The sequence below is a fragment of the Symphodus melops genome (assembly GCF_947650265.1).
Source record: "Symphodus melops genome assembly, chromosome: 11".
Lineage (NCBI taxonomy): Eukaryota > Metazoa > Chordata > Actinopteri > Labriformes > Labridae > Symphodus > Symphodus melops.
Genome location: NC_136701.1, coordinates 21599344 through 21625112, shown reverse-complemented (window position 1 = coordinate 21625112; position 25769 = coordinate 21599344). Strand labels below are relative to the sequence as shown.

At 38.8% G+C, this 25769-nt stretch overlaps 1 protein-coding gene across 1 annotated transcript in view; it reads left to right on the top strand.

The window, feature by feature from the left end:
- Positions 1–951, top strand: part of snx19a (sorting nexin 19a) — an 86571-nt gene extending 85620 nt beyond the window's left edge. The window contains exon 20 of the mRNA XM_079355527.1: positions 208–951. Coding sequence (XP_079211653.1) covers positions 208–337 — 130 coding nt within the window. The 3' untranslated portion in view covers positions 338–951. The remainder of the gene's footprint in view (positions 1–207) is intronic.
- The last annotated feature ends 24818 nt before the right edge of the window (positions 952–25769 follow it).

Here is a 25769-nt window from a genome sequence, read left to right as displayed (position 1 = left end):
TTGTACAGTATATGTAGAGTGTGTTGTGATTATATTGGATAACAAGACTTTAATCTACCTGTTTAATATCGAAGAAATGGTGAAAAGAATTAAGAAAGAAATAAGTACGTCTGCTGCAGTTTCACTGTTCTGTTAAAATGTTGTCTCCTGTATGAAGATGTAAAGAAACCAGCGTGTCATTAACCCTGCTCGAATGCATCTCTGCAGACACCTGATCTACTGCATCTGTGACCTGCTGCTGGAGTTTCTGATCCCAGAGTCACTTGACGAGGCGTTCCAGAGGTCTCTGCTGCAGAGCCTGTCCAAAGACTCAGAGAGAGACCACTCCCATGTATGATCCGCAGCACAAGATGAATTCCTCTGAATTGTGATATTTCAATAACGGCCTGAAAAATATGAGGAGTCCGGTGATTGTACAAATAACAGCAGTCATGAAGTAAGATTGACGAGTGGTAAAAAGAGATCTTCTTGTCTCTATGGGCATCAGTATCAAGGAATGTATTTGAACCTCCCATTTTTTGTGCCTGTAACACAAAGATGAGAAATATGTGAAATGTGTGTAAACGGCAGGAGAGGAGACCTTGCAAAGAGACGATTATGGGATCATCAACATGCAAAATGAAGTAGTTATGGTTACACTAATCACCAAATATATCACACAATGAAATACTGAAACAGGTGATTTTTTGTTTTTGTTTTACTGATGAATTTATTTTTTGAGACATTTTATTAAATGTTTCTCTGCTTCTCCAGTTGGGGTTAAAACACCAACTTCGATGCGTTTCCATGTGGCGACATACAGTAAATGTAAAAACATTACAGCATCCACACAAAAGCCACGAGTACAAAACAAAACTGACCGGACTGATGAAAGATACGTCAACAGTGACTGTCCACATTTTAGAGTTATTGTTTACTTGAATATTTATAAACCTCAGGACTATAACAGGAAATAAATACAGATAAAATCCTTAAGAGCTGAAATTATCTCTCATTTCTTCTCTTCTGTTTTCTGAAATTGTGAGTTTTGCTGAGATGAACTATGTGTGATTGTTTTGATGAGTTACTACAGGCAACAGCTTTCATTTGGAGGTGTTTTACCACAACATGTGGACCACTGAAAGAAAACAATATTTAATGGCTTCCATATGATGCTGAAGAAATGCATATGCATTATCCAAACTTTCCTACAAACAGTCAAAGTACTGCAGAGTCCATTCAGAGCCCAGAGTCTGTCTGTCAGCGCAGAGATAACAACAGGGATTCTTGGCCTGAGATCCAATTGGAATACGAGACAAAAATACCATGCAACAGTGCAGAACAATAAACATATTTATTTTCCTCCTGCATTTCATATCTTGGCCAGAGGATTCAAAAGGTGTTTTGTGGAACAGCAAAGCAAGACGATAGAACAAGCCGTTAAAATGTGATATGTGCATGATTCAACACAATCTTCCTGGATCACAACTCGAGTGAAGCATTAAGATGACACCGTGTGTCTGAAGGGAGAAGTGAACACAATAACAGGAACACCTGACTACACAATGTTTTCCTGATGATGATGTTCACATATACGATCTTATGTCCGATGTCAGCGTGTAAATCTGCTCTCTTTGTTTCCACGGGATGAAGGGAAGGGCTTCATAAACCTGATCTTAGGAACATTTAGCACAGCTCGCTTCCTTTCTCATGATATCATGGGCTGATACTGGCTGGCTCCCTCCTCCTGGCTCATGAGTGGAGATTTCACTGGCAACTAGAGGAGACAAAACAGTCGGGCTGCACTGATGGTGGCCCATACGTCTCAGAGACAAAGCAGCTGTATTTCAACACATATCTCTCAATGGTACAAACATCTGGGAAAAGACTCAGCTAATCTCTGACAGACATGTAGACTGCTACAGCGTTGTCAAGTACTGTTATTGATCGACAGTGATTAGGGAGTTATTATTTAATTCACCTAATTCTTTTAAATATCTGACATTTGTTTATTGTTAACATGGAGACGTCAGATTTAATCATCTCTATTATTTCACTCTATGGACCTTGTGTGGCGTGTTGGAAAGAATACTTTAAGGCAGAGCTGTCCAACGAAGAGCTGCTTTTAAAGTTGCCAATCGGCCGAGATCTTACCAACAGCCTACAAACATTTAATACACTCACAACAAACACAAAACACAACACTAAATACTACTAATTTACTGACACACTTTTTCTTACTCTAATTTTGGGGTTTATTTTAATATTACATTTGTATTTATATCTTAATTAATTTATCCAAGCATGCGCACAGACACTCAACTACACCTCATGTTTTGAATACTCCGTTATTTCAAGGAGCTCAGAAGAGCATCAGCAGCTGGACATTAACATTATTAAAACAAAGCATTAGAAGCTTCGGTTTTGATTGGAGCAAGCTGCATTTACAAGAGAGGTGTACGGACAGTGGACTTTCTCTCTTTCACTGAAGCTGATGTGATTCTGCATTCTTGGTTTTAGTCTTATTTCTCCGCAGGAGTCGAGAGGTAACTCGTTTTTTAACCAGAGGTTTTCACAACAGGAGAAATATATTTGCAGCAAGTGAAATATCTGGCAGCGCCCCCAAAACTTCACGTAAACCTTAATTTCAAAAATCAACTTAATGCAACTGAAGTGCAATAAACATGCAGTTGTTTTGCCTTTTTGCAGTGTTTCTGTACTTGTTGTTCTCTGAATGTACAGTATGTTTTTGACTTCAGTTTTCTGTCTGTACTTGCAGCACATTTGATGCTTGTAAAGTTGTTTTGCCTTTTTGCAGATCTTTTTTTTTCCTTTTGCGGCGCCTTTTTGTTTTTGCAGCACAATTGTGTTTTTACATTTGTTTGGGCGTTTGGCCCCTACTGGCCACCGTACCGAGGTCCCACCTTCAAGCCACAGCCCGGACTGTCAATATTAAGCAGCTGCAGCACACTAAAACAAGAACGGGGGGATTTCCGTCTTTAAATGATAAATGCACACACTCATGCACATTTGTGCACACACTCCCAGATGGAGCGATTACTCAGAGTGGAGGAGTATCACCAGCTGAGGTTAACAAATGTGCATCCGAATTGTGAGGTAAACCTCCACCCCATTATTTTTTGACATATTGATGGAGTTTGATTAAAAACAGGATTACATTTGATTCCTTGCAGATTGCATTGTTGTCATTTATGATAACTCCCAACAACAATGTTGCAATATATTAGAGGAAGACAGAAATGCGCAAACATCTCCTGGTGTAAGCGTGCCTAAACGTTGATTCTTGTCTGACCACTCAGATGAAGTGAGTCTGGTTCTTGTTAGCGCTGTGTCCTCTGCATCACTGTGCAGATGTGCTGAAAGGCTTTTAAAGAATTCTGACATCCCCGCCTTAGTGCCCCACTTACATCCACTAACACTGGAAAAACGCAGATGAACAAGTTTTCTGGGAAACAACAAACATAATTCATTTGTGTTATGACTTAATCCATGAGCAATCCTCCCTCTTATAGGCCTGCTCAACCCCAGTTTAGGTCAAAGAGGACATGAGGGTAAAAGTGAGCAGAGGAATTATTACTGTGCTGATAGTGGAGATTTGAAAACTCACCTGTTAGGCACAGGGGGAAATATGACACCTCAGTGTTAGGGAGGGTGAAAAGTGAAGTTGACCTCCTGCTGACCCCGCCTCAGGACAACTGTCTGAGTCAAACTATCCATCATGCTCAGTTCTGGTAACTGTCTATTCACAATGACTCCTGACCTCAGGACCAGTTTCCTGAGTTCACCAGGAGTTTCTGTCAGGTCATACTGGTGTTTAAGAGCCAATGGCAACGATTATTAGGAAATCTCCACACGTTTTTAATATTGCACACAAAGGCAGGTATTCCAAAACAGACACAATAGCCCCAGACTGCTGTGAGTTAGAAGTAGTTATTGAGAGTTTGTTAACAGTCAAGTCTTACTGACCAACATGTTCCACTTGGACTTGTTTTTTAGCCACCTGGAAAATCTAAGTTCAGTGTTTATTTGCTTTCTGCTTCACTTCGTGTTCCCCACCTGCTGTGTCTTGCCTTTTTGCAAAATGATCCACTTTGTACACATATTATCACTCACCTTGTCTGTCTGCTGTGCCGTCCTGAGCATGCAGGGACGCACACTTGTTTTGCATTTAAACTGAAAAAACTGCATGTAAACGCTCAAACTGCTGAGAGAGTGAACCAAAACAGTCAAGTTGTTGGTAGGACAGCAAAACAATAAGCTTTAACAATCTCTAACAAGTTATGTGTCATATCATGTGGTTTGTCCAGAACTGTGTCGAAGCAAACTGCATCACCAATCACAAAGACCTATGTGGTAAAACTCAGGTCAATGAGTCCAGATTCTCCCTGGAGCTGCTGACGGGTCGTCCTCTTGCACAAACACACTTCAGAAGGGTTAAAGCTCATCACTGACAGTAAACCTAAGTTGAGACAAAAACTGACGCACTGCAGTCACACCACCAGTCATAACAAAGGAAGACATTTCTCTCAGAGGTCATGGGGCTTGCTTCGGGTTTTCATGGTGGCGTGTATCTTAATTTTCCGCCTCTAGCACAAATAACCATGTCAGCGATCTAAAAACAATTCAAGCTATTTGGTATAAAATATATCTCTTTAGTGTGTAATTAGGGGCTGTCACAGGCAGATTGCATCCCTCTGTCAACAACATGCTGCACACTCCCCCAATTACTGTTTTTACTTATTATTACAGGCATGTGCCAGTGACAGACCTTTATAGTGTCTCTATGGAAAATGTGTCATCACACACTCTGCCACTTGTTCTTATATTTTCAGGTTTTCCCCTTTTTGTGACCCTTCGATGCAATTTGTATGGGTACAACGAGGCATCTCTCCAGTATTTTATAATGACTGCGAAGATTTAAGTTAAATAAAACAAGCAACATTTTGGTTGTGACACATTTTTAAGACAATGCCTCAGCCAATCCCGTTAAGATGCACCCACAGCTCTTGTGGTGAAATTTTGATTTGGGTCTAAATTGATGACCCCTGGAAGAAAAGTTCCATGTTTTTTTCTTAACTAATTTCATCCTAAAATTGTTACTTTTATTTTTCAATATTTATATTTTTACACACAAAAAAAAGAAGCTCAATCTGTTTTCTTTTAACAGCTAAACATGTCATTAATTGTCAGTGTGGAAAATGTAAGACTGTCTCTGTAGCATTCTGTTAATGCACACTTATCTGACACCTACCTTCAGGATTAAAAGTCATAGAAATATAAAGTCATGTGCCTGATTGTCTCATCTGCTTTCTTAGGTTATAAAAAGGCGTCAGTGTTAATTTCATGCCGTTTTTTAAACCAGAAAAAAAAACCACATTGATGCTTTACATTTGTATTAAAGTGATAGTTAATGACACACACGCACACACTAACACACTGAGAAACCACTTGTGAAGTGTATTCCGCTTTAATGCTGAATCCACCTCTGGTGCCAAATTACATGTCAAAACACTGTCAAATCAATTAAGACTCAAATGTAATAATCACAGAAACATGCTGGATTGAAATCTTTGTATCTGTTTTTGTTTTTGCTGGACAGATTCATTGCTCCTCAAAGAGGTCCTGGCTCACTGGGATTTGTGCGGGAAGGGAGTCAAATTCTCAGAGTGCAAACAATGGGCTGTTTTTGTTATCTCAGTAATTCAGTGCAGAACTTAAATGAGCCATATAAGGTAAAAATCTGCTCGTATTTTGGCCTCAAACATGAACAGTTTGTTCCACTTTTCTATTGTTGTGCTTCACCTGCCAACATGCATTATGTTTACTTTCATAGCCTGTTGACGATACACCATACCAGCATTAAATTAAAGAAACATGCTTCATGCAGAGATTGCAGCCTGGAGACAGAAACTGTTTCGTGGCGATGAAGTGAAGTTTGTCATGATTTCTCTTAATCACACGTGAACGGATAGCAGAGACAGGTGCCTCAAGAAGTTTGACATTATGCAACGTGCTTGTTAAGTTTCTTTTTGGAGCTTCGTGCACCTTCTTTTCATGACAGTAGTTACAGGTTGTATCTCAAAGGAAGTGTAAAAAGTGACAGCACCTGTCATTTTAATAACAAGCTTTTGTAAGCCCAACGGCCAGTAATGCAGTCTTCTCTGTTTTTAAGGGGAACTTGGTAATAAGGCTGCCTGAGGGCTCCAAGTTTGATTTCTAACATTAACTTTTAAACAGCTCTTAGCTCCATTCACAATATGAAATGTTGTAATTTCAAACAAAATCGGTGGGATTTTGTTTTGTTCTGTTTTAAGTCAAGAAAACTGGTGCACATGTGGATCATGGAGTTGAGAATGTGTTGAGTTTGAGAGGAAATATGACGTTATCTGCATGAAGTTTGTACAAGAAAAAAAAAAGATTAAAAGATACAGATCCAGAATCCAGGAAGTAAACCGAGCCATCACTACTTTCCATAATCTCTACACAAAGGGACGCATGTGGAGGAGTGTTAAGGTGTGTGTAAAGATAGGGATGTAAAATGTGAATTGATGATCCATCTAACAATAAAGATATAAATACATCGGTCAAAGTAGCCTTCTGTCAGAAAAGAAGATAATAGGGACCAGCGGAAATCTTGAGTTTACACTGTAAATAATTTTCTCTTTAATTTTCTTTTTAAAGAGCTGGCAGCAGAGACACCAGCAATATACAGTAATGTGAGAGTATGAACACTGTAAAGAACTTCACAGTAGTGGGCTATAAATCAGAATGACAGTATAATTCTGTATTTCTACTGGCAGCAAATATGCTAGCAATGTAATGTAAATTCTATTCTCATACAGTAAAACTAAACAGCATTCAGCACTTTGGACGTTACTTCAATTTCTAACTGTGTATATAAGACAGGCACAATAGAAATGTAGCAACTAACAGACTTATAATATCAGTACAACTAAAAATACAACTTTATTATTCTGTGGGCCACAAACAATGTTGCCTAAAATATGCTTTCTTGTGATATACAAAATAAGCAATTCAAACTTATGAAGGATTGAAACCAAGATCATTTGTAAGGACAAAGCCAACATGAATGCTGCTGCAGTAAAATTGAAACAACATCAAATAAACAAACACTAAAGTGAACCAGAGATTCAAGATCAAAAGATTTTGAATAGGAAACAGACTTGTCTTAGAATCTGTTTTTACTATAGTTTGGTCAATGTCATAATCAGACCAAGTAAAACAGTTTTGAATTAATTTTTCAGTGATTATTTCTCTTCCTCTTTGTTACCCCACGGCTTTTTTTCGCGCAACCTCTGCTGAACCCGCCTGCCTCCCACACCCACTATTGCGACACAGTTATTAATGCAGACATGTTAGAGGAAAAGTGTAATTGTTTAATTTAAAGAAGAAAAACAATAAACATTTTGTGCGACCTCACCAGACTCTGCATCACGCCCCCGGGGGGGGCGGGGGAGGGGGAGGTCGCCGCGATAGTGGTAATAATGATGATACCCCTCTGATTTTTTCAGGTGACCTTCATTGCACCCGCCTGCGTCCCACACCCACGATGGAGGGCCGGCGTGGACGTTGGAGGTCGCGGCGACTGTAAAGAACTTGGATGTTACTATTGCGACACAGTTATTAATGCAGACATGTTAGAGGAAAATTATAATTGTTTGATTAAAAAAAAATAAAAAATCAACAGGCCGGACGATAGCTGGCGTTTGTTTAGTCTAAATAGATGAACTGTAGAATTCTAGCATGTGATCAGACACGTTTAACCAACTCTTCTGAGTGTGTTTGTGTGTTTAGGTGTGTGTGTGTGTGTTTGTACACCTGCTGGTGGGGCTGATGAAGGTGAATGATATCAGCTGGTTCCAGAAAGGATCATTCTCTGATATAGACACAGTGCCCACCAGGGACTTGAGGCTGGGGATCTCAGAGAGGTCACTGACCTGGCTGGTGTTGGCATTCATTTCTACTGGCTCCAATCAGCCAGATTCACCACTACTAGTCACTGCTTTTTCACCGGGCACACACCAAATCCTAGGAAGAAGAAAATGCTGTGATTATAAAGATGAATCTTCAACAACAACAAAAAAAAAAGCACATCAAAGCACATGAACCAAAGGATGATAGTGTAGCAAAAATAATTCACTAATAGAGGCAAAGGTAGGTGAGAGTGGAAGAGTATCCATGACAAAAATGTACAAACGTCAGGATGTTTACAAATGTCAGGAGCCTCTCAAGTAAATGCCCTTTACTGATTTCAAACAGATTCAAGCTAATTTAAGCTAAACAGATCCTCCAGCCAATCCATTCATTCAAGAGAGGACACACTTACAACAGGATGAGACATATTGGACTAGGACGTGTGCTTTGTTCTCTTTAACAGACACATCTTTGACACACAGGTGCAGCCAGCGAGGCAGCACGTGCACAAGTAAAATAATCTTCCAGTAAAGACAAACAATGAAGATATTTGTGTTGATCTGAAGTACTAATCAGAGGATGTGTGTGTATGTGTGTGTGTGTGTGTGTGTGTGTGTGGCAATAAATTATACTAGATATATAGATGTAGTTCAGATATGCATGCATTAGCTCGCTCATCTTATTTGAGGAAACGGTCTGTGCCTCAGTCCTGGGGTCCAAACTGTCAGTTTCAGTCCTGGGGTCCAAACTGTCAGTTGGGAACACTAATGAGTCTTAGTACGCACGGCGTTTGACTTCAGGAAAAAGGAAGGACTCTGTTTTAGTTCTCAGCTCCTGTGTGAACTGCTAGAGTCTGTGTGTGGAGAGGAGAGATGACTGTCATATGGCTTGTCACTGTTCCTCTCTGCAGCATTATTCCAGTGTCGCTCCGGCAAATAACAATCAACTACATATTCATAATCAATCAGAAATAAACAATACATACTCAAAAGCAATGCTTCATAAGATAATAAGAAGTGACAAACGGATGACGACGAATCTCGCATAAGAAAATAATTTATTACAAAACTAAGTGTTTTGTAAAGAATTGGATCTCCCCTTGGAGTCCCAAGATAGATAGATAGATAGATAGATAGATAGATAGATAGATAGATAGATAGATAGATAGATAGATGGATAGATGGATAGATGGATAGATAGATAGATGGATAGATGGATACTTTATTGATCCCGAGGGAAATTCAAGACCAGCGACCAACCCAAAAACTAATTCAAACAAGTGACTTAAATAGCAAATATGAACAATTACACACAAATATTTTTACGGTTAATCGTCTTCTTACTTCATGTTTCAGTCATTCACAATCATACTCCCCAAATCTGATTCACACGTCAAGTCATCCATTTACATTCCACCGTCTACTCAGCAACCCCTGGTGTCTGGAGAAGCACTCCTCAAGTATAGGAGGAGTAATAAGAAGACCGGGAAAAGTAAAATAAAACATACACAGCATACAAATCTGTCTAGAGTTGCAGCCAGAAGTTTGAATCAAGTTAACCTTTTTTCTTTTGACTTTATGTTGTTCTATTGTTTCACTGTTATAACGCTGATTATATAAATATTAATAATATAAAAAATATTGCGTCTGATGCCAGATTTGTTTTTTAAGATCAAAAATAATAATCATGCAAAAATTAATAATCTGCGAGTACTCTTTTATTAGGTAATAAGAGTACAGAGATAACAGTCAATTGCCATCCCTACTAATAAGACAGTAACTCAATTTTACCCAATGTATCATAATTATTGAAAAAGACACCGACCCTGATCACAAAGTTCAACATTTGACAAGTCGATACATTTTGGGTCAGCTAATAAATTGTGGAACAGACAAAATATTTATCTCCTGAGAGTGTCATAATTGTATAACATCATAGAACGAGACAATAATTTATGGATTCGATAAATATGCTTCAATGTAGAGTGTAGTATCATACACAAATGCTGGTAGACCAAAATCTTCTACAGAAAAATCCCAGACATGATCTTATCTCTCCAACCGTCAATGTGTCAGAATAAATAACCCCCCAAAAAATCCTCCTTTTTAAAAAACAATATAAATCTAACACAGGAATCAATCCTAGGACCAATACACTTTAGTTTATATATTAATGACCTCCCAGAGTCATGTGAAATGTCCAGCTTCTAATGTACATACTGTAGATGACAGTCATATGCTTATGGACAAACAGCAGATGTCATTGCAGATTAACTATGAACACATTTAAAATCAAATCCAAACTCCTGTCTGACGCTAAATGTAAAAAAACAAAACAAAAAAAAAACATACATACATCCATAAATTTCCCTCCGGAAGACGCCAGCTTCAACTACATCAGATATTAAAATCAATGGCCAGTCAATTAGTCAGGTCTCTGAGGTCAAATATTAGGTGAAAACTGAGTACAAGTACAACATTTGAGTACATATTAATGCCACTGAAATGGAGGCATAACTTCTTTTTATTTTATTAAAGACAGACAGAGAGGCACACAGACTAGAGCTGAAACGATTCCTCGAGTAATTCGATGACAAAAATTGTTCGAGGAATTTCCGCTGCCTTGAGGCCTCGTTTAGTTTTTTTTTGTGTCATCAAAACTATGCTATGAGTATTAAACGTGTTTAATTTAGCTGCAGATCCGCGATCCATACGAAATGATTCCCACAAAGTGCTTGTTGCTAGTCATGCTAAGCTAACTTTAACACATGCCTCTCAAATTCTTCAAAACTAAACTCTGATGATTCAAATCAAAGTAGAATCTATTATTAGCATCTAGTTGCAGTATTTATTGGACGTATCAATAAATAATGTTAACATTAGCATTAGCCTTGGTATTATGTGTCATGGATTTCTTCTGAGCTTTAGATGTAGCATAGCACATTGCTTAGCATTAGCCGTGTTGTTATGATTTATGTAATGCTTTTGAGGTAGCATAGCATGTAGCATAGCATTAGCGACAACTAAGCATTCTTTTTTTAATATTTGCAGTATGTCAGCATTAACCATTTAGTTAATCGTTTGTATTTCTTTATATAAACCTTTGGTATGAAAGTAATCTGTGCATTTTTTCTTTTGTCCTGTAGTTTTCACTCCTTATTCAACCTGGTGAATAAATCAAAGAGCAATCTGTAGATTTGACCAAAATTGGGACCTAGCCTTTTAATCAATCTCTGTGTTTAACTGTAGCAGTCGTTTTCTCACACTTGTGTTTTTGATGTGACCTGGGGGAAATGAGGACTGAAGGCTTTATGGGGGCTTTGGAACTTGAAGGAAATTGCTGTAATTGGATTTAGACTGCAACTGGTCTCCTATGGTTAGAGACAAAAGCTTTGACAGGTTGTACAGGAGTTAACGCTGTCTGTGTTATGGATGCACAATGTGGGATTTAAAACACAATAACCAAACTAAGACAGACAAAACAATCTTATTAAAGCTGAAGCTTATTAAAGCATTGTTCTCTTCAGGATAGACACGTGTTGGAGATCTTATTTTGATTCTATGTGAGGATGTGTTACTTTTAAATTGACTGCCAGTTAGTTTACAAAACATTTACTTTATTCCTATTTATTAAAATGTGATTTCTTAATCATGTAATGTCTTTTATGACAAGTGCTGCTTTCCTCTTGGTCAAGTCGCCCTTGTGAAACGGATCTTGATCTCAGTGGGTTTATTTCCTGGTGAAATAAAGCTCAATAGAAAACTAATTATGTAAAAAAAAACACAAAAAAAACCAAATTGGATCTAATTTTGAGAGTTATATGTTTTCATATTTAAGATAAGTAGGACATAAAAATATTTTGAGTTACTTTAATATTACTTTTAATAATAAACGTATGTGTGTATGGGTATGTGCACATGTTTATGCTGCTGTGGAGTGGATTGGTGCCAAACTCATTTTCTAGTATTTGACATGTGAAAGTGCAACCTGCAGTGGGTCTTCAGCGTATGTTTTCATTTTTGAGAGGGTGTCTGTGTAAGGATGTTGCCATGACCTGATGTCATCGACAATGATGTTTTAACCTAATTTGTCTGTTTTTTAAATCTTTATATCGTATGTCAGGGAAATGAAGCAGATGTGAACATTTTTATATATTAGATTTTAATTTCCATAGTCAGACATATTAAATCGGAAAAATATTCAAATTGAGGTGCCAGAAAGCCCAGCATATATGCGGCTGTGGGTTCTAAAACTGTCTCGGCTCTTTACATACTTTTCCCAACATTTCCTGTCTATCTCCTGCTGTCCTTTACAATGAAGGCATATTTGCCCAAACTATACCTTAACTTTATTTTTCAAATCTATATTTGAGAGTTACTGTGCACACTGTCTTTCTTTTTATATAAGAGGCCATCAGGGGGTGCTGCAGTGAATCACAACTATCTACAGTCTATCTGTGATGATTAGTCATCGTATGAGCGTGTTTGTGTGTGCATGTCTCTGTGTGTTACATTGTTGCAGACTGTGAAGAAAAAAACTAGGTTAAGAGAAACTGCTCCTCTAACATGCAATACATGGGGAAAAATACCCTGACAGCTGATATAACACAGAATAACCACACTGAAGCCAGAAGTGACGTAGGTCTGCAGTCACCTCATGGTCTGTCAGGTCTGAGCTCAACCATCATTCATACAATCGATACTGACGTACAACACAAAGAAGGAGAGCTGTTTGTGGGCCGCACGCCAGCAGCCAGAAGGTTTGGCTCAAACACTGTGTGGAGAAAGAACAGCAAAGTCTCCCAAACCATTTCTCTCATCCAACAGGCACAGTAAATATACTTTTGTCGTTCTTATATTACAACACAACACACTTCCTCCATGGTTACAAAGCAAAGTCATGGCTTCTATAGCAGGTTCACTGAACAATGTTACTGAAAAGCTGCAGTGACACTGAGCCATATTACAAAGAAAATCCATCATCAATTGCTAACATTCACATTCAGCCACTTCCTTGCTTTTTTTTTTTGTCTTAGAATAAAGAATTGAATAGATCAGGAGAGTACAAAATTCTCAATATCAAATCTAAACAAACACATCTATATGAGAGTCACTGGATGTAACAAAGCTAAATTCTGGAAACTTGGATGGAAAAATTAAGAAGGTGGTTTAAGGATGATTGTAATTCACAAATAACATGTTACTGATGGAGTAAAATCATTCTACAATGAAGTGCCCAAGCCTGGTCTTGTCCTTTTAGGCCAAATTCTCAAATATTAAAGTCATCTGTTCCCCCAGAGAGAACACAATGTGATTAAATTGTTGCTTTACATTGGGATCACATACGTCTCATGCTGTGATGATGAAGAGGGAAATGATATCACTGGTCTGTGCTGCTCTGAAGCCAGAGCTGGTTTTTTAGCGACTCTCCCTCCTGTAGAGTCAAAGGGTTTGCATTAATACTTGGCTCCACACAGAGGGACTTTCTCTAACTCGTTCTTGGAAGTGCGCTCTCTGCCACGACTGAAAATTGTTTGAACGAGGCACAAAAACTGAGGAACACGAGCGCAGTGTTTCTCCTCACGTTATCAGACATGAGCTGCTCTCTTGAAGTATCTCTAACACTCTGGCATGTTGCTTTGATTGGACTGTGATTGCTGAGAATGGATTTCATGAGCTCATATCAACCTCATGTTGTGACTTAAATTTGTATTCAGTTTTTCCTCTCTGGGTGTTGCACATTTGTTTTGTTCATATGGAAACTGAAGCAGGTTTAAATTCTGGCTGAGCAGTACTCACGGTTAAACCAGAAGATTCCCATATCTGCAAATAAGAAATCCATATAGAGGCACAAACACAAGGAACAGTTTTCTCCAATGACGGCTTGCTCACACGAGCAGCTTCAACATCAGCTACAGTCAATGAACTTTACACAGCTTGCATCATTTCATTGTCCTTTTAAAATCATCTAATGTATAGTTATCATAATTGTATCCGAGCACTAATGAGCTGTGGTTTGTTTGTTGCCACCTGGCTGAAGTGTTCACCCTTCCAGCTTGTGTTTGAAAGACAACATCCATGGCTCATCCTCAACCTTACCAACCTTTACACCTGGTGGTTTCCATCATCACATCCCCAGCAGACTGGGATACATTGACGACAGATCGATATCTGTCCTCCAATAACTCAGGCCACAGACAGAGGTGGTCTGAGAACCTCATCTGGCAGTGTGTTCACATTAAGGGTCGCCCACTCTCACCATATCCACTGAAGCAATTTCACAGTCTTGTTTTTCTTCACAACCATGTTAGTTCACAGTGTACATATTAAAGTGGGATGTGCAAAATGCAGGTAGAGAGATTTTTTTTTAAATACAGGATGACCCCAGACCAAGAAGGGAAGAGTATGAGAAGGGCTGCTTAATAAATCGTTTAAAACTAACATTTGTCTTTCAGCAATGTTTAAAGTCTCATCAAATTCTTTAAATAATCTACTACATGATTTGTTTTTAAGTACTTTCCACCAAGTGACAAGTTATGTATGCTCAGAATATTTTTCCTCAGCATTTGTTGACATACTTTAGACCTGCATGCCTGTTTCTCAATCCACATTTATTCTGTTTTTGTTTGGATGAGATAATTAAGTAACGTTAGATTGTATGAACGTTTTTCTATTGGATTTGATAAACAAGCTTTCAAAGAACTCAATATAGTTGTAGCCAACACGTCTTTATTTGAGGGGCCCTGAAGAGCATTAATCTCTTCTTCTGGAAGACTTTAAAAGGCCCCAACAACATGTTTTATGACTGTTTGCCTCCACTGTGAAGCACCTGTAATGACACCCGTGTGCCAAAGCGCCACCCAAAGATGAGTCGATTTCTGCCAAGCCCCGTGTCGGGCCTCCACCTGGGGCGGTTGTGTGTTTGGCGTCAGTAAACCCCTGCTGGGTTATGTAACACCTACAGAAGAGAGGTGGTGATTTATAGTACAGGTGTTTGGAGGCTCAGAGCTGGTGGTCATAAAATAATGCTAGGGGCATGTTCAGTGAGGAGCAGGGTCAAGACGCACATGTGGACAGGTGGAACACACATAAGCCTTCATTCTTATGGAGCTCTCACACTTCAATACACGCATGCATGTTTATTTGACAATTACATCAGGGACATAAGTTTACTCTGGTTTCCACCTTGATCTCCGTGTTTCAGTGCCAGGTTTGTGTGTCTGTTTAAGTGTACATATAATGAAAGACGAGGAAGCCCATGAGCTTATCTGTACTCCTTCATGTATTATCAATCTCGGGGAATTGCTTTAAGTTACTTCCCACATTTTGTCTCTGTGATCTACAGAGGATTCAGATGCTTTTAAAGTCAAAAGGAGGGGAAAGATTTCCGTTGTCAGCAGTTTCAAGAAGTGCTTCCATATGACTTTTTCCACAATGAAGAGGACTGCAAGGATCAGATACACTGATCTCCTTATGGAGCAGAAACCTTTAACATCATAACATTTATATTAAAGCTCCAGGGGGGAGCTTTGTGTTGAGATTGGCGCCCCCTTTGGTGTGAGCTCGTCCTGTACGTGTGAGTTGGGTTTTCCGAATAACACACAGTAATCCTACTTCCCTTTGACAGTCAAATATTTGTCTAGTAAACATTCACTGTAATAATAAACAAAGGCAGATTACACACTTCTTCTAACTCCATCACATCATCGTATCATAATCACGATTCCAGAAATAAAAAACTTACATTGCAGAAACTGACACAAGCGAAGTAAACCTTACTTTTTCTTCCTGAAAGTTGTGATAGCTGAAGTGTGATATTGACCTCATCGCACGTTCAGCTGAAATTTGGCTGCAACAGAGACATTTGATCTCTCGTCTTTAAACAGAAAAACCAGGGCTGCGAAACAAAAGCTTGCAGACATGAAATGTTCAAACGGTGGGAACATTAAAAGGGTGGAGGAGGGATCCCTAATGTCTCTGAGACGACTCAAGTGTTTTCCAAAGTTTTGTTTAATGGCTGACAAATCTCCCTGATCTCTGTGGGAGGGATGTACAAGTCTTTGATCCGTCTAAGGAGCAGACTCAAAGAAGATCAGGTCGTCACAGATTTGGGAGTGAAAAAATCTTTGCAGTAGAACGGCATTATGTTGTTTTGTGTGAAGTTTTTGCTTTAAAGCGCCAGCATTTATAGGCGTATTTAAAAAACTTAGAGCCAATAAATTCAGAGACAGGCCCTCTTTTAAAATAAATGTGAATATTTTAGGGTAGAGCAGCATAAAAACCAGGAATAATTTGGCATAGTTTGCTTGAGTATGCATCATTTCTTAAATTAGCATGAAAATTATCCATAAATGGAGGCAAAGTGTCTTTTGCTTGACTATTGAATCTGTGTTTTAGATAAAAAAGATCATTAGGATTAAAATGTTCCTCAGTGCATTCTGTTGATTTAAGACGTTATGAGTTTTGTTGTGACATATTTTCTCTTCTACTTCGCAAATTGGACATTTAATAGAGGATCACATTCACGTTTCTACCAACACATTCTCGCAGTGGATCAGTTTTCATCCTGGAATCTTTCTTATTGGCATCGGGAAAAATGTGTTTTGAAGATAAAACGTTTTTTTTAAAGAGGTGATAACAGGGATAAGATAAGTGGTTGAAGACGGATATCTTCTTTGGAAAGATCAACGCTCTGACAACCTGAACAGAGTTGAAATGCTTATGCTTTCATCTTTTCTGAAGCTTTTGACATCGCTGCATACCTCTTCAAGCTCCCGTCCAAGGAGAAGGAGAACCTTAATGCCACATCTTTTTTACATTTTTATAAACTCAAGGCAAGTTTATTCACTTGACATTTTCCTTTTTGTCATTGTCTGTTTGCAGCAGCATTCTTAGTAGTTGAGGCCTCTTAAGGCTCATTCCAGTTAACATGTCTATTATGTGATCAAGAGCACACAAACGAAGAATCTGAGTATTATTATTTATAAGTTAAGTCAGTTGCCGGTCCAGTGTGAAAGCATTGATCACTTTTGAAAATGGTTAAAGGAATGGCAGAATGACAGTTTTCAACCTAACAACGTGGAAAAGAATCACAAGGACATGTTGACGATTTGATTTATGGATAGCCCGTCTCCTTTAAAACACCGCAGTCTCAGGCTGGATTAAGTAGCACATGAAAGAGAAACGATCGTAGAGCTCGCATTACAAGTGCACAGCTGTCTGCTTCACTGCAAAAAAAAGTCTTCAGCGTTCCCAAGATATTAAAGACACAAAATTCAACCATGCCCTCAGATGTTTATACAATAATGCAAGCTGAAGGGGAATGATATTTTTTATCAAAGAAATGAGTTTGGTGACATACATAATGACGTGTGCAGGGGAATTAGGGTAAACGGTCAAATTCTCAGAAATCTACCACAAGGGACTAAAACAAGCAAACGTCTGACTTCATAAGGAGGAAGGATTTCCGCCCAGTCTTAGTCTGACTTATGAAAGTCAGTTTTTAATCCTTCACTTTAAAACAGTGTGCAGAACAGGGGCTCAGAGATGCCTTCCAGCCTGGTGTGCATCCAACACTCATTTTTATCATGATAGTTGAGAGAAATTAAGTTGTTTTTTGTTGCTATTGCTTTTCTAGTCAAAACATTTTTAAATATCTTAATATTTCAACACACCTTAACAACAAAAAAGCATTTTATTATAGTCACGTCATGTATCTCTTTAGTGTTTAATATGTTTTCGCACTTTATAAAAGGACAAACATGTTTTAAACTATGTTAGATGAAGCATAAGTTATTAATTTACCTGCAGCTGTAAATGCTTAAAAATGAGTGATCCACCTTCAGTGTACCTTCTGCTCTCTGGTATCCCTTTTGAGTTTTTGCCCCTGACCCTCAGCCAGGCTGAGTCTGCCACTGGTTTCTGTAATCGCTTGTTTTTTTCATGCCTCTGGCAAATCACTGAAGGTCGTCTCTACTTGGCAGCAAATTAAAGTGTTTGAATTTTCTGATTTACGGAATAAACTTTTACCCTTTGAGACGCAACCTTTAATAAGTATTCAAAGGAAACACCAATAAGATCACAGGCCAGGCCATGTGGCTATTAAATGTAAACTCTGATGACTAAACACCTGAGAATAATGTCTGTGCAAAGTGTCTGCTTTCGATTATAGTGTGAAGGTTACAAAGATCATGTGAAACTTTAAACCCTCTGTGAGAATAATGCATAAGAACAGGATTGACCTCTGGATGACTGAAAAATGAGGTTTGAAACATTACATTTATCGTTCGTGCCACTAAATTCAAACCGACTTTGGCTTCAAACAATTTCTACAACGTCGACTCATTGTTTTACTATCCAAGTGACCTTGATGTGTTACGGCCTTTTTGTTACCATAACCCTGAAAAACTGCTGTATGTTTTCTTTCATGTGAGGGTTTGCTATTAAATCCTCTGGCTTCTTTAAGACAGAGTAAATGAGTGTTGATGTGTGAATATTTATGGTCACCACCATCGGAAAACATTCAAAACACTCATCACTGGAGTCACTCAGAGTTACAGTCGTTTATATTAAGTCTTTCATTAGTTGTGACCACAACTTCAAATTTCCACTTAGCAATGTAAGACACTACTGGAAGTTCTTAGAAGGAAAAAATAAATTTAAAATGAAATTGTAATGATGTGCTGTAGAGGACTTTGACTTACATACAGAAAGAGCTTAACACAGTATAAAACAGAAAGCTTGACATGCAACAGCATCTGAAACAGAAGACGGTTGTTTCCTATTGATGCCATTTCTGTTAGTTTTAGAAAAAGGAAGCGTTTATGTAACATTAGTAGTTTACAATATAGAAAGTCTGAAAACCCAAACTTTGACCTTTAAACCACTTTCTTTGCTTTAATTGTTGTAAAGTAAACCACAAAAAGTCCTTTCCTTGATTTTAAAATGATTGGTCCCCTTTTGTCTGCAACATTGTAAAAACAGTCAGTCAATGCTTTATATTGGGACAGTTCAACGGCCTAATGACCTATAATCCTGCTGCCTTGATAGCATATGGATGGATGGTATAAGTTATATCTAATGCACTTGGCGTAGCAACCTCTACCATTATTATGCAAATGTGTAGGTGTGACATGCAGTGTAAAAGAGCTATACTAGCTCAAGTCCATTTACTGAACAGCACCTGTTTGTCAAAGAAGGAAGACCAAACTGATATCAACTGTTTAACTTATTTACAAATGCACCATTAACATACTTATAATAACTGGTGTAAATTTAATACATAACTTGTCAGTGAAGAAAGTCGTCCCATTCGTGAAACATAGATATATATACAAGTTATATCTCAAAGGTGTAGTTATTTAGATTACAGCTGCTTAAACAAAGAGACTTAGAGAGCCAAATACAAGCTTGGTCATATTTCACCTCCAGGACAGCCTTCCATGTTTCAAGGGTGTAGTTTGGATGGGATCCTCCAGTTGGGGGTTTTGCAGATACTGGAACGCTCCAGAGCAAGTGTGGTTTTCTTGCTTTGATGGCTGTTTTTCTGCCAAGCCATGGAAATGTGCTGCAGCAATGGGGTTTGCTGTGAGGGGATGCTGACTCCATTACAATGTGGCGGTGAGTCAACCTCCAGGAACCTCCCTGGGGGTCAAAGTGCTGAGCCCCGTCAATCTGCAACAACAACATGGCTGAGAAACTCAAGACATGATTCAAGAGATTAACTCGCCTCTGCTGTTTTTTCCCCTGAGACAGCAATGGAAATGTTGAAGAGATCAGAGTCTACAAATGGTGGAACAAGTGAATAGCAATATGGAACATGGATACTGTCATTGCTTTTCTTTCACTATACTTTGGTAGTGTTCTCATTTTTGTGAATTATACGCCCCTTTCAGACATGCAAAGTTCAGTACACCCTACCCCTGAAATCTTCCTTAGCTGCCCTCTCAAATGTCCTTCAAGGCGGCAGAGTTTCAATGCTTTGTGTAGTTGTTCATATTCAAAGTATCAATTGGTGGTCACAATCATCTCCTCCTGCCCACTTGCTTATGGCGAATTGACCTGCTGTGTTCTTACAGCAACTCATTCAAACTTCGTGCAAGATTTTACTGGAGTGGTAGCAAGAAAAAGTTGGACTACAGTCTGGGTGAAAAAATGGGGCGGTTGGCATTCACAGCAAGATGGATGCAGCAACAGCCGCACTGAAATGAAGCTTAACGATTAAGAGCGCCCCCTGCTGACTGGCTGCAGTATAGAAAGCGCCGGTTCCTTCCATCAAGCTTAACCAGTTTTGGGTTCTGCTATCTGCATTCTGCAGGAATCCCATGGCAGTCCTCTGACCTGCGTGACTTACGAAGAGACTTAACAACCTGATGGATGTTTGATGTATTATCTGTAGTGTGTGGAAGGGGCCTGGCATCAATACTGCACTAGCCATCTCCCCTCTGTGCACGTCCAAATGAAGCCACAAGCACAATATTTCAGTGCTCGTTAAAAGCATATTTTGACCTTAATTTATACAACAGGTGAAGATACAGACATGCTGTGCATCTTTACATACTGTCGATGATTCAAACCTGCAGCTAACACAGACAACTGCAGGAAGTTTATAAGGAGACCTTATACAGTACATGCGTGAATAGAGCTATAGGCTTTAGTTTAACCGTGGTATTGAGTGATTGATTGATTTATTCACTTAGAGCATAAATAAAAACCATAACACTCTAAAAATATGTTGTTTAATAATTATGCCAAACATGTTATTCATTATCCATATCTGCTCCATATGAGTGAATTAGAAGTAATGCTTCAGGTATTTAATCTCCCACCAGCAGGTCGTATACACACTGTCAACAACCAGGATTTTATGTGGCCTAATGAGCAGCTGTCCCCTTCAAAGACCTTCATTATAATTATATAATACACTACCTTTGAGTTTATTATGTCTCCTGTGTTATGAGAGTGTTTCATGTTATAGATTAGAGTATTAATATGTGGCACAAGTGCTCTTGGCCTTTAAGATCTCCTAGATTTGGACCTGCGAGTGTTTAATTCCTGCTGAGTGCAGACGCAGACTTCAGACATTAGTTTTATGGCAGACCAGTCATCTTAACTTATTTGACAGGGGATATGTAATATTTTTATGTAGGATTACACTTCACAGGTGTACATTAAAAGACTGGAAATGTTGAGACATGCTCCCAGAGTTGTTGTGTAATAATGTGTATGCGGCTCGACAGGAGTGGTTTAAGAACACCAGCAGAGCAGCTTGACTAACTCTGCGGGACGCTGTGGTTTTTACGAGTCCTCCAATCGTTAACAAAGAAAAACCACTAATCCTGAGACACTCAGTGCTTTGAACTGCAGGAGTGAGCTCTGTTCATCTCGTGCTGTCTTCCAGGAATCACACGCACATTCACATAAACACACAGTCTTTCCCTGAAGGATAACAAATAATGCATTTTAAAGCTGGTGTTTTAAAAAATGGGAGGACAACATGGAATCTGATACTTTTTATTTTTTGGCCATGTTAGTGTAATTTCTCTGTCTCCTAAGATCCTTCATCTGTCTGAAACAGCTTTTTTTTAAAAACAGTTCGAAGGATTGCCATGAAACTTGTAAGAGACATTAATGGTCCACAGAGGAGGAGTCAAACTGACTTTGGTTATCCCCTAACTGTTTTCTACTGCCACCAAAGGGTAAAATTTATTGATTGTTGGTGTCAGAAGAGTTCTGGTTTCCATTTGTCAAGCGAGCAGTATCATCCAATGTTTTATTGGGCAGTGGCTGTGTGCAGGGACAAAGAGTGCACAAAGAGACAAAATGAAATTCACCTTATTGCAGTCATAAGCTCGATTCATATATGCACAAAACTCCTGAAAACTCACTCTGGATTTACCCAGAAGATGATGAAGTGTTTATCTTGTTTGTCCAGGGAAATCTCTATTCACATATTGAAATAGTCATGATTTCTGTTACATTTATCTCTGCTATAATGCTGATACTGTAAATAAGTTAAACTACACATCAACAGCACTTGTGCACTTGGAATTAAAAGTATAACTTGTCATCATATCATCGGATTCTGTTGCTTCTTCCAGTGCAAAACGTTTGGCATTGAAGATAATTGCAGGAGATATTTTTAAACCAGCCAACATTTTTAAGGGCAACAACCTTGAGAGTGTGCTGGCTTGATGACAGTACCAGAACTATCTGACAACCTGTCTGTCTGTTGCACTTACTAACAGGTGTTTTTCATCAGTTTCCCTCAGTCTGAAATGTCCTTACATGGTGCTCTACTGCATCCAAACATTTCTTTTCTACTATTTCTTTTCCTCCAAGATAGAAAACTGCAACTCATTTTTCATTGCCAGTGCTCCACCACTTGGCTCACTTCATAAAAACATCTTCAGCACATCAGGCCACGACACATTAGGCTTCGAGTGCCTTTTAATTTGGGTTCAAAAGTGGAAACATTTATCAAACTTTACCCAAGTGAGGACTTTACATGACTGGCATTAGGATTTGTGTATTTTTTTCATAAATGAAGAAACAAATCCATACTAAGAAAAACTAGAGATTTACTCTTTAAACGCCCATCTGTTTAACAGGTGCTGGATTCAGGGAGTAAACCACATTATAATCACTATCATAGCAATAAAATGAAATTGATGCTTAATCCAAACAATTCAGAGGCCGTGATGTAATCATGAAATAAAGAAAAAAGCTGGTTTCCTGGTGTCTATTATCTGATCTCTGCTGCTGCCTTTACTTACTCCCACTGTCAGTTATTCCAATGGTGAAATAAAAAGCAGAGAAACAAAATCAAATATAGAGAAACATTTGGATTTAGTGATTATAATCCCGTCTCCATCGCACTCAGCAATAAACCTCAAGTGAACAAATGTGGCCAAAGGAACGACATCATCAGGGGTAAAACAGATGTATCCAAAACTGATCATACTCCTCCTACAAAAATATTCTCCTACTTTTACTGTAGAGCTGATTAATATAATGTGTGGTGTTTGTGCAGGTCAACTCAGGGTGAGTCATGATTTTCTATATTGTAAGGTAGGAACCTTTGTTACTGCTCAGGTGTTTCATCTGGAAGGGCAAAAGAGTTTTGGACCGATAAAGCAGTGGCATGCAATGGTTGCAAGCAGGTGTTTTTAGGTGTCGACATGTTGAGTAAGTAATGGCATGATTGGGAAAGAAGTTTCACTTGGACTTTCATTCAAAGTAAGACATACCGAAGAGATTTCACCAAAATACCTCTGTAGAAGAAAACAAGTTAGTGCAAACACTACATCACTAAATTCGAAGTTCGTCAACACAGAACTCAAGGCCTACTGACAGCCTAGCGTGACAACACTAGTAAAAAGACAAACTGGAAAACAATATGTGAGATTAATACATCACAGGGTGGAGGAAAAAACAGCAGGGCCCCTCACTATGTGTTCAATAACAAATCAGACATGTTAATCCGGTAACTTGAAAGAGGGAAGTTGAAACTCACATCTGATAAGAAGTCATGATATAATGATGAAATCATAACTTGTCTTGATGCACAGTTTTGTATGAGCATGCAGACAGGTAATGTAAGTCAATGATGTTGACTCTTTGAAGTGTGGTTTGAAGTCCTGTGTTTTTCCTGTCTCATGTAATCCCCACATAAAGCTCTGTCAACACCTGTGAGAGTGTTCACTTCCCTCCAGCAGATCCTCTTTTTCCCCCCTCACAGGACGTTTGGGAGGAAAAGGATGTGGGTCAGGGAGAACCACTGCAGACATGTGTGTTTTCTATTGCTAGAGTTATATCTGTCAGTGCATCATCTGTGGCTAAACAGGCCTAGACTAGATGCATTCGCCACACGATGGCTGCTGAAAGAATTTGAATCCGAGCTTTGTTGCCAGCAGGTTACTGAAAAGAAACGGGGGTGCAAGCTGGCCTCGTGGTTGATGACATGTTGGCTCCCACCTCTTGCTGGCTGTTAGTGACCATTAATTGCCAGAGTTTGGACACAGATTTTACACACTGGACTCTGTTACCATGGCGATGCAGGAAATGTCATCAGGGTGGTGGCTGAGTTTGAGCTTAAAATTGGCGTCCTTGATTGTGTGTTGGGTTATAGAGCTCCTTCCTGCTGCCGAACACTCACGTGTTTTAACCCAACAATGAGAGAACAGTTTTATGGATTATTTCACGCAATAAATATAACAGTAGCTTTCAAGCTTGGCATTAGAGATTGAACATATTTTCACTTTTCAAATTCACTTTGTTTAAAAATGGAGTCTCAACCCTATTTGTTGGCTGATTTAACTCAAAAATGTGAATTATTTAAAAGCCCAGTAAAGCTCAACCACACAGTAACAACACATGTAATAACTTGTTGATATTTAAAGCTTATATAAGACATTTTGTAACTTGTTGTGAAACAGATTCTTATCAATACTGATGCCTTGATGTGACCCACATGAGCAAACAACACCATCAGCAACAAGTTTGAGCATTTCTAGCATTTCTATCTAATCCTTTTAATACCTTAAACTACTGCTGTTGGTTTCTGACAAAGAGAAACCGGCATGCTCCCAAAACCTCCTTTAGTTTTCAAATCTAGGTCAAAGATTCTCAACAAAGAAAGGAAGGTGAGATTTTTTGTTAAAAAAAACAAACACTACATGTCCTTTCATCCATCATCTATTCATCTTTTTCCTGTTTCAGGTCGCTGGGGGCTGGAGCTGATCCCAGCTGTCCTCAGGGTGAGAGGCGGGGTACACCCTGGACTGGTCGCCAGTCTATCAAAGGGTTGACATGAAGAGACAGACAACCAGCCACGCTCACGCCTCGGGCAATGTACTGTAGAGTCACCAATTAGCCAAACGAAAGAAGCCATGCATCCGCAGGGAAAACATGCAAACCCGTCCGACTGGGAATTGAACTGGGAACCTCTCTATGGGGAAACAGCACAAACCAGTGGACAATTGTGGAGCCCCTGTGCACAAAAAAATGTGAAGCTAAGAGCTTTGTCTCCAGGAGTTGCCAAAATAAACGTTTAACAACATTTTCTCAAACGAGCTTTATTATCCCATACACACCATCAAGGTGAACTTCAAAATACAGAGTGGCAACATGTACATCATTGTAACTGAAATCCTTACAGTCTCAAAAAGAAGATTTATGTCTGAAGAAAAAAAGACATGCTAATGTAATACAAAAGGGTCTACAAATAACCTGTTGCAACACAGTCCAAAAAGCTGTTCCACCTTCGACAAAAAATGTTTTGGGGCTGGCCATTCAGATTTTAAGACTGTCCTGTCTTTATTAAAGGCAAAAAGGCATCAACAAAAAGGTCACACAAAACAACAACGTTTACTTTTTACTTCCACTATAAAACAAAATCGTTCCTAACTAACCTGTGAATAATTTACAACCTTAACCACATGTTGCAAAGGCTAATTTCTTGTCTCACATGCACTTGTTTCTGTGGCTTGGCAAGCCATTTTTACACATTACATTCCAGCATCACGTAATTCTGCGCTCATAGTGAAGAACAGGAAAGCTAACATCCATGTGCTCGTATTGATTACATTTTGTGACTATTTAAAGATCTTCTGTGACGCTGTGTGGCTTTTTTCAAACAATCTCAGCATACAAACCCCACTCTTTAAATGTAATTAGGGAAGAAACAATATTTTTATGTCTGGCACGAAGTTTAACAACATGGCAGCATCGCTGAACGGCCGCCTGACAGAGCCAGAAGCATGATCAGATTTAAAACGATTCCAAACGTTTTTTTTGTGTCTTTAAGATTTATTACTGACTTGTCACGTGTACACA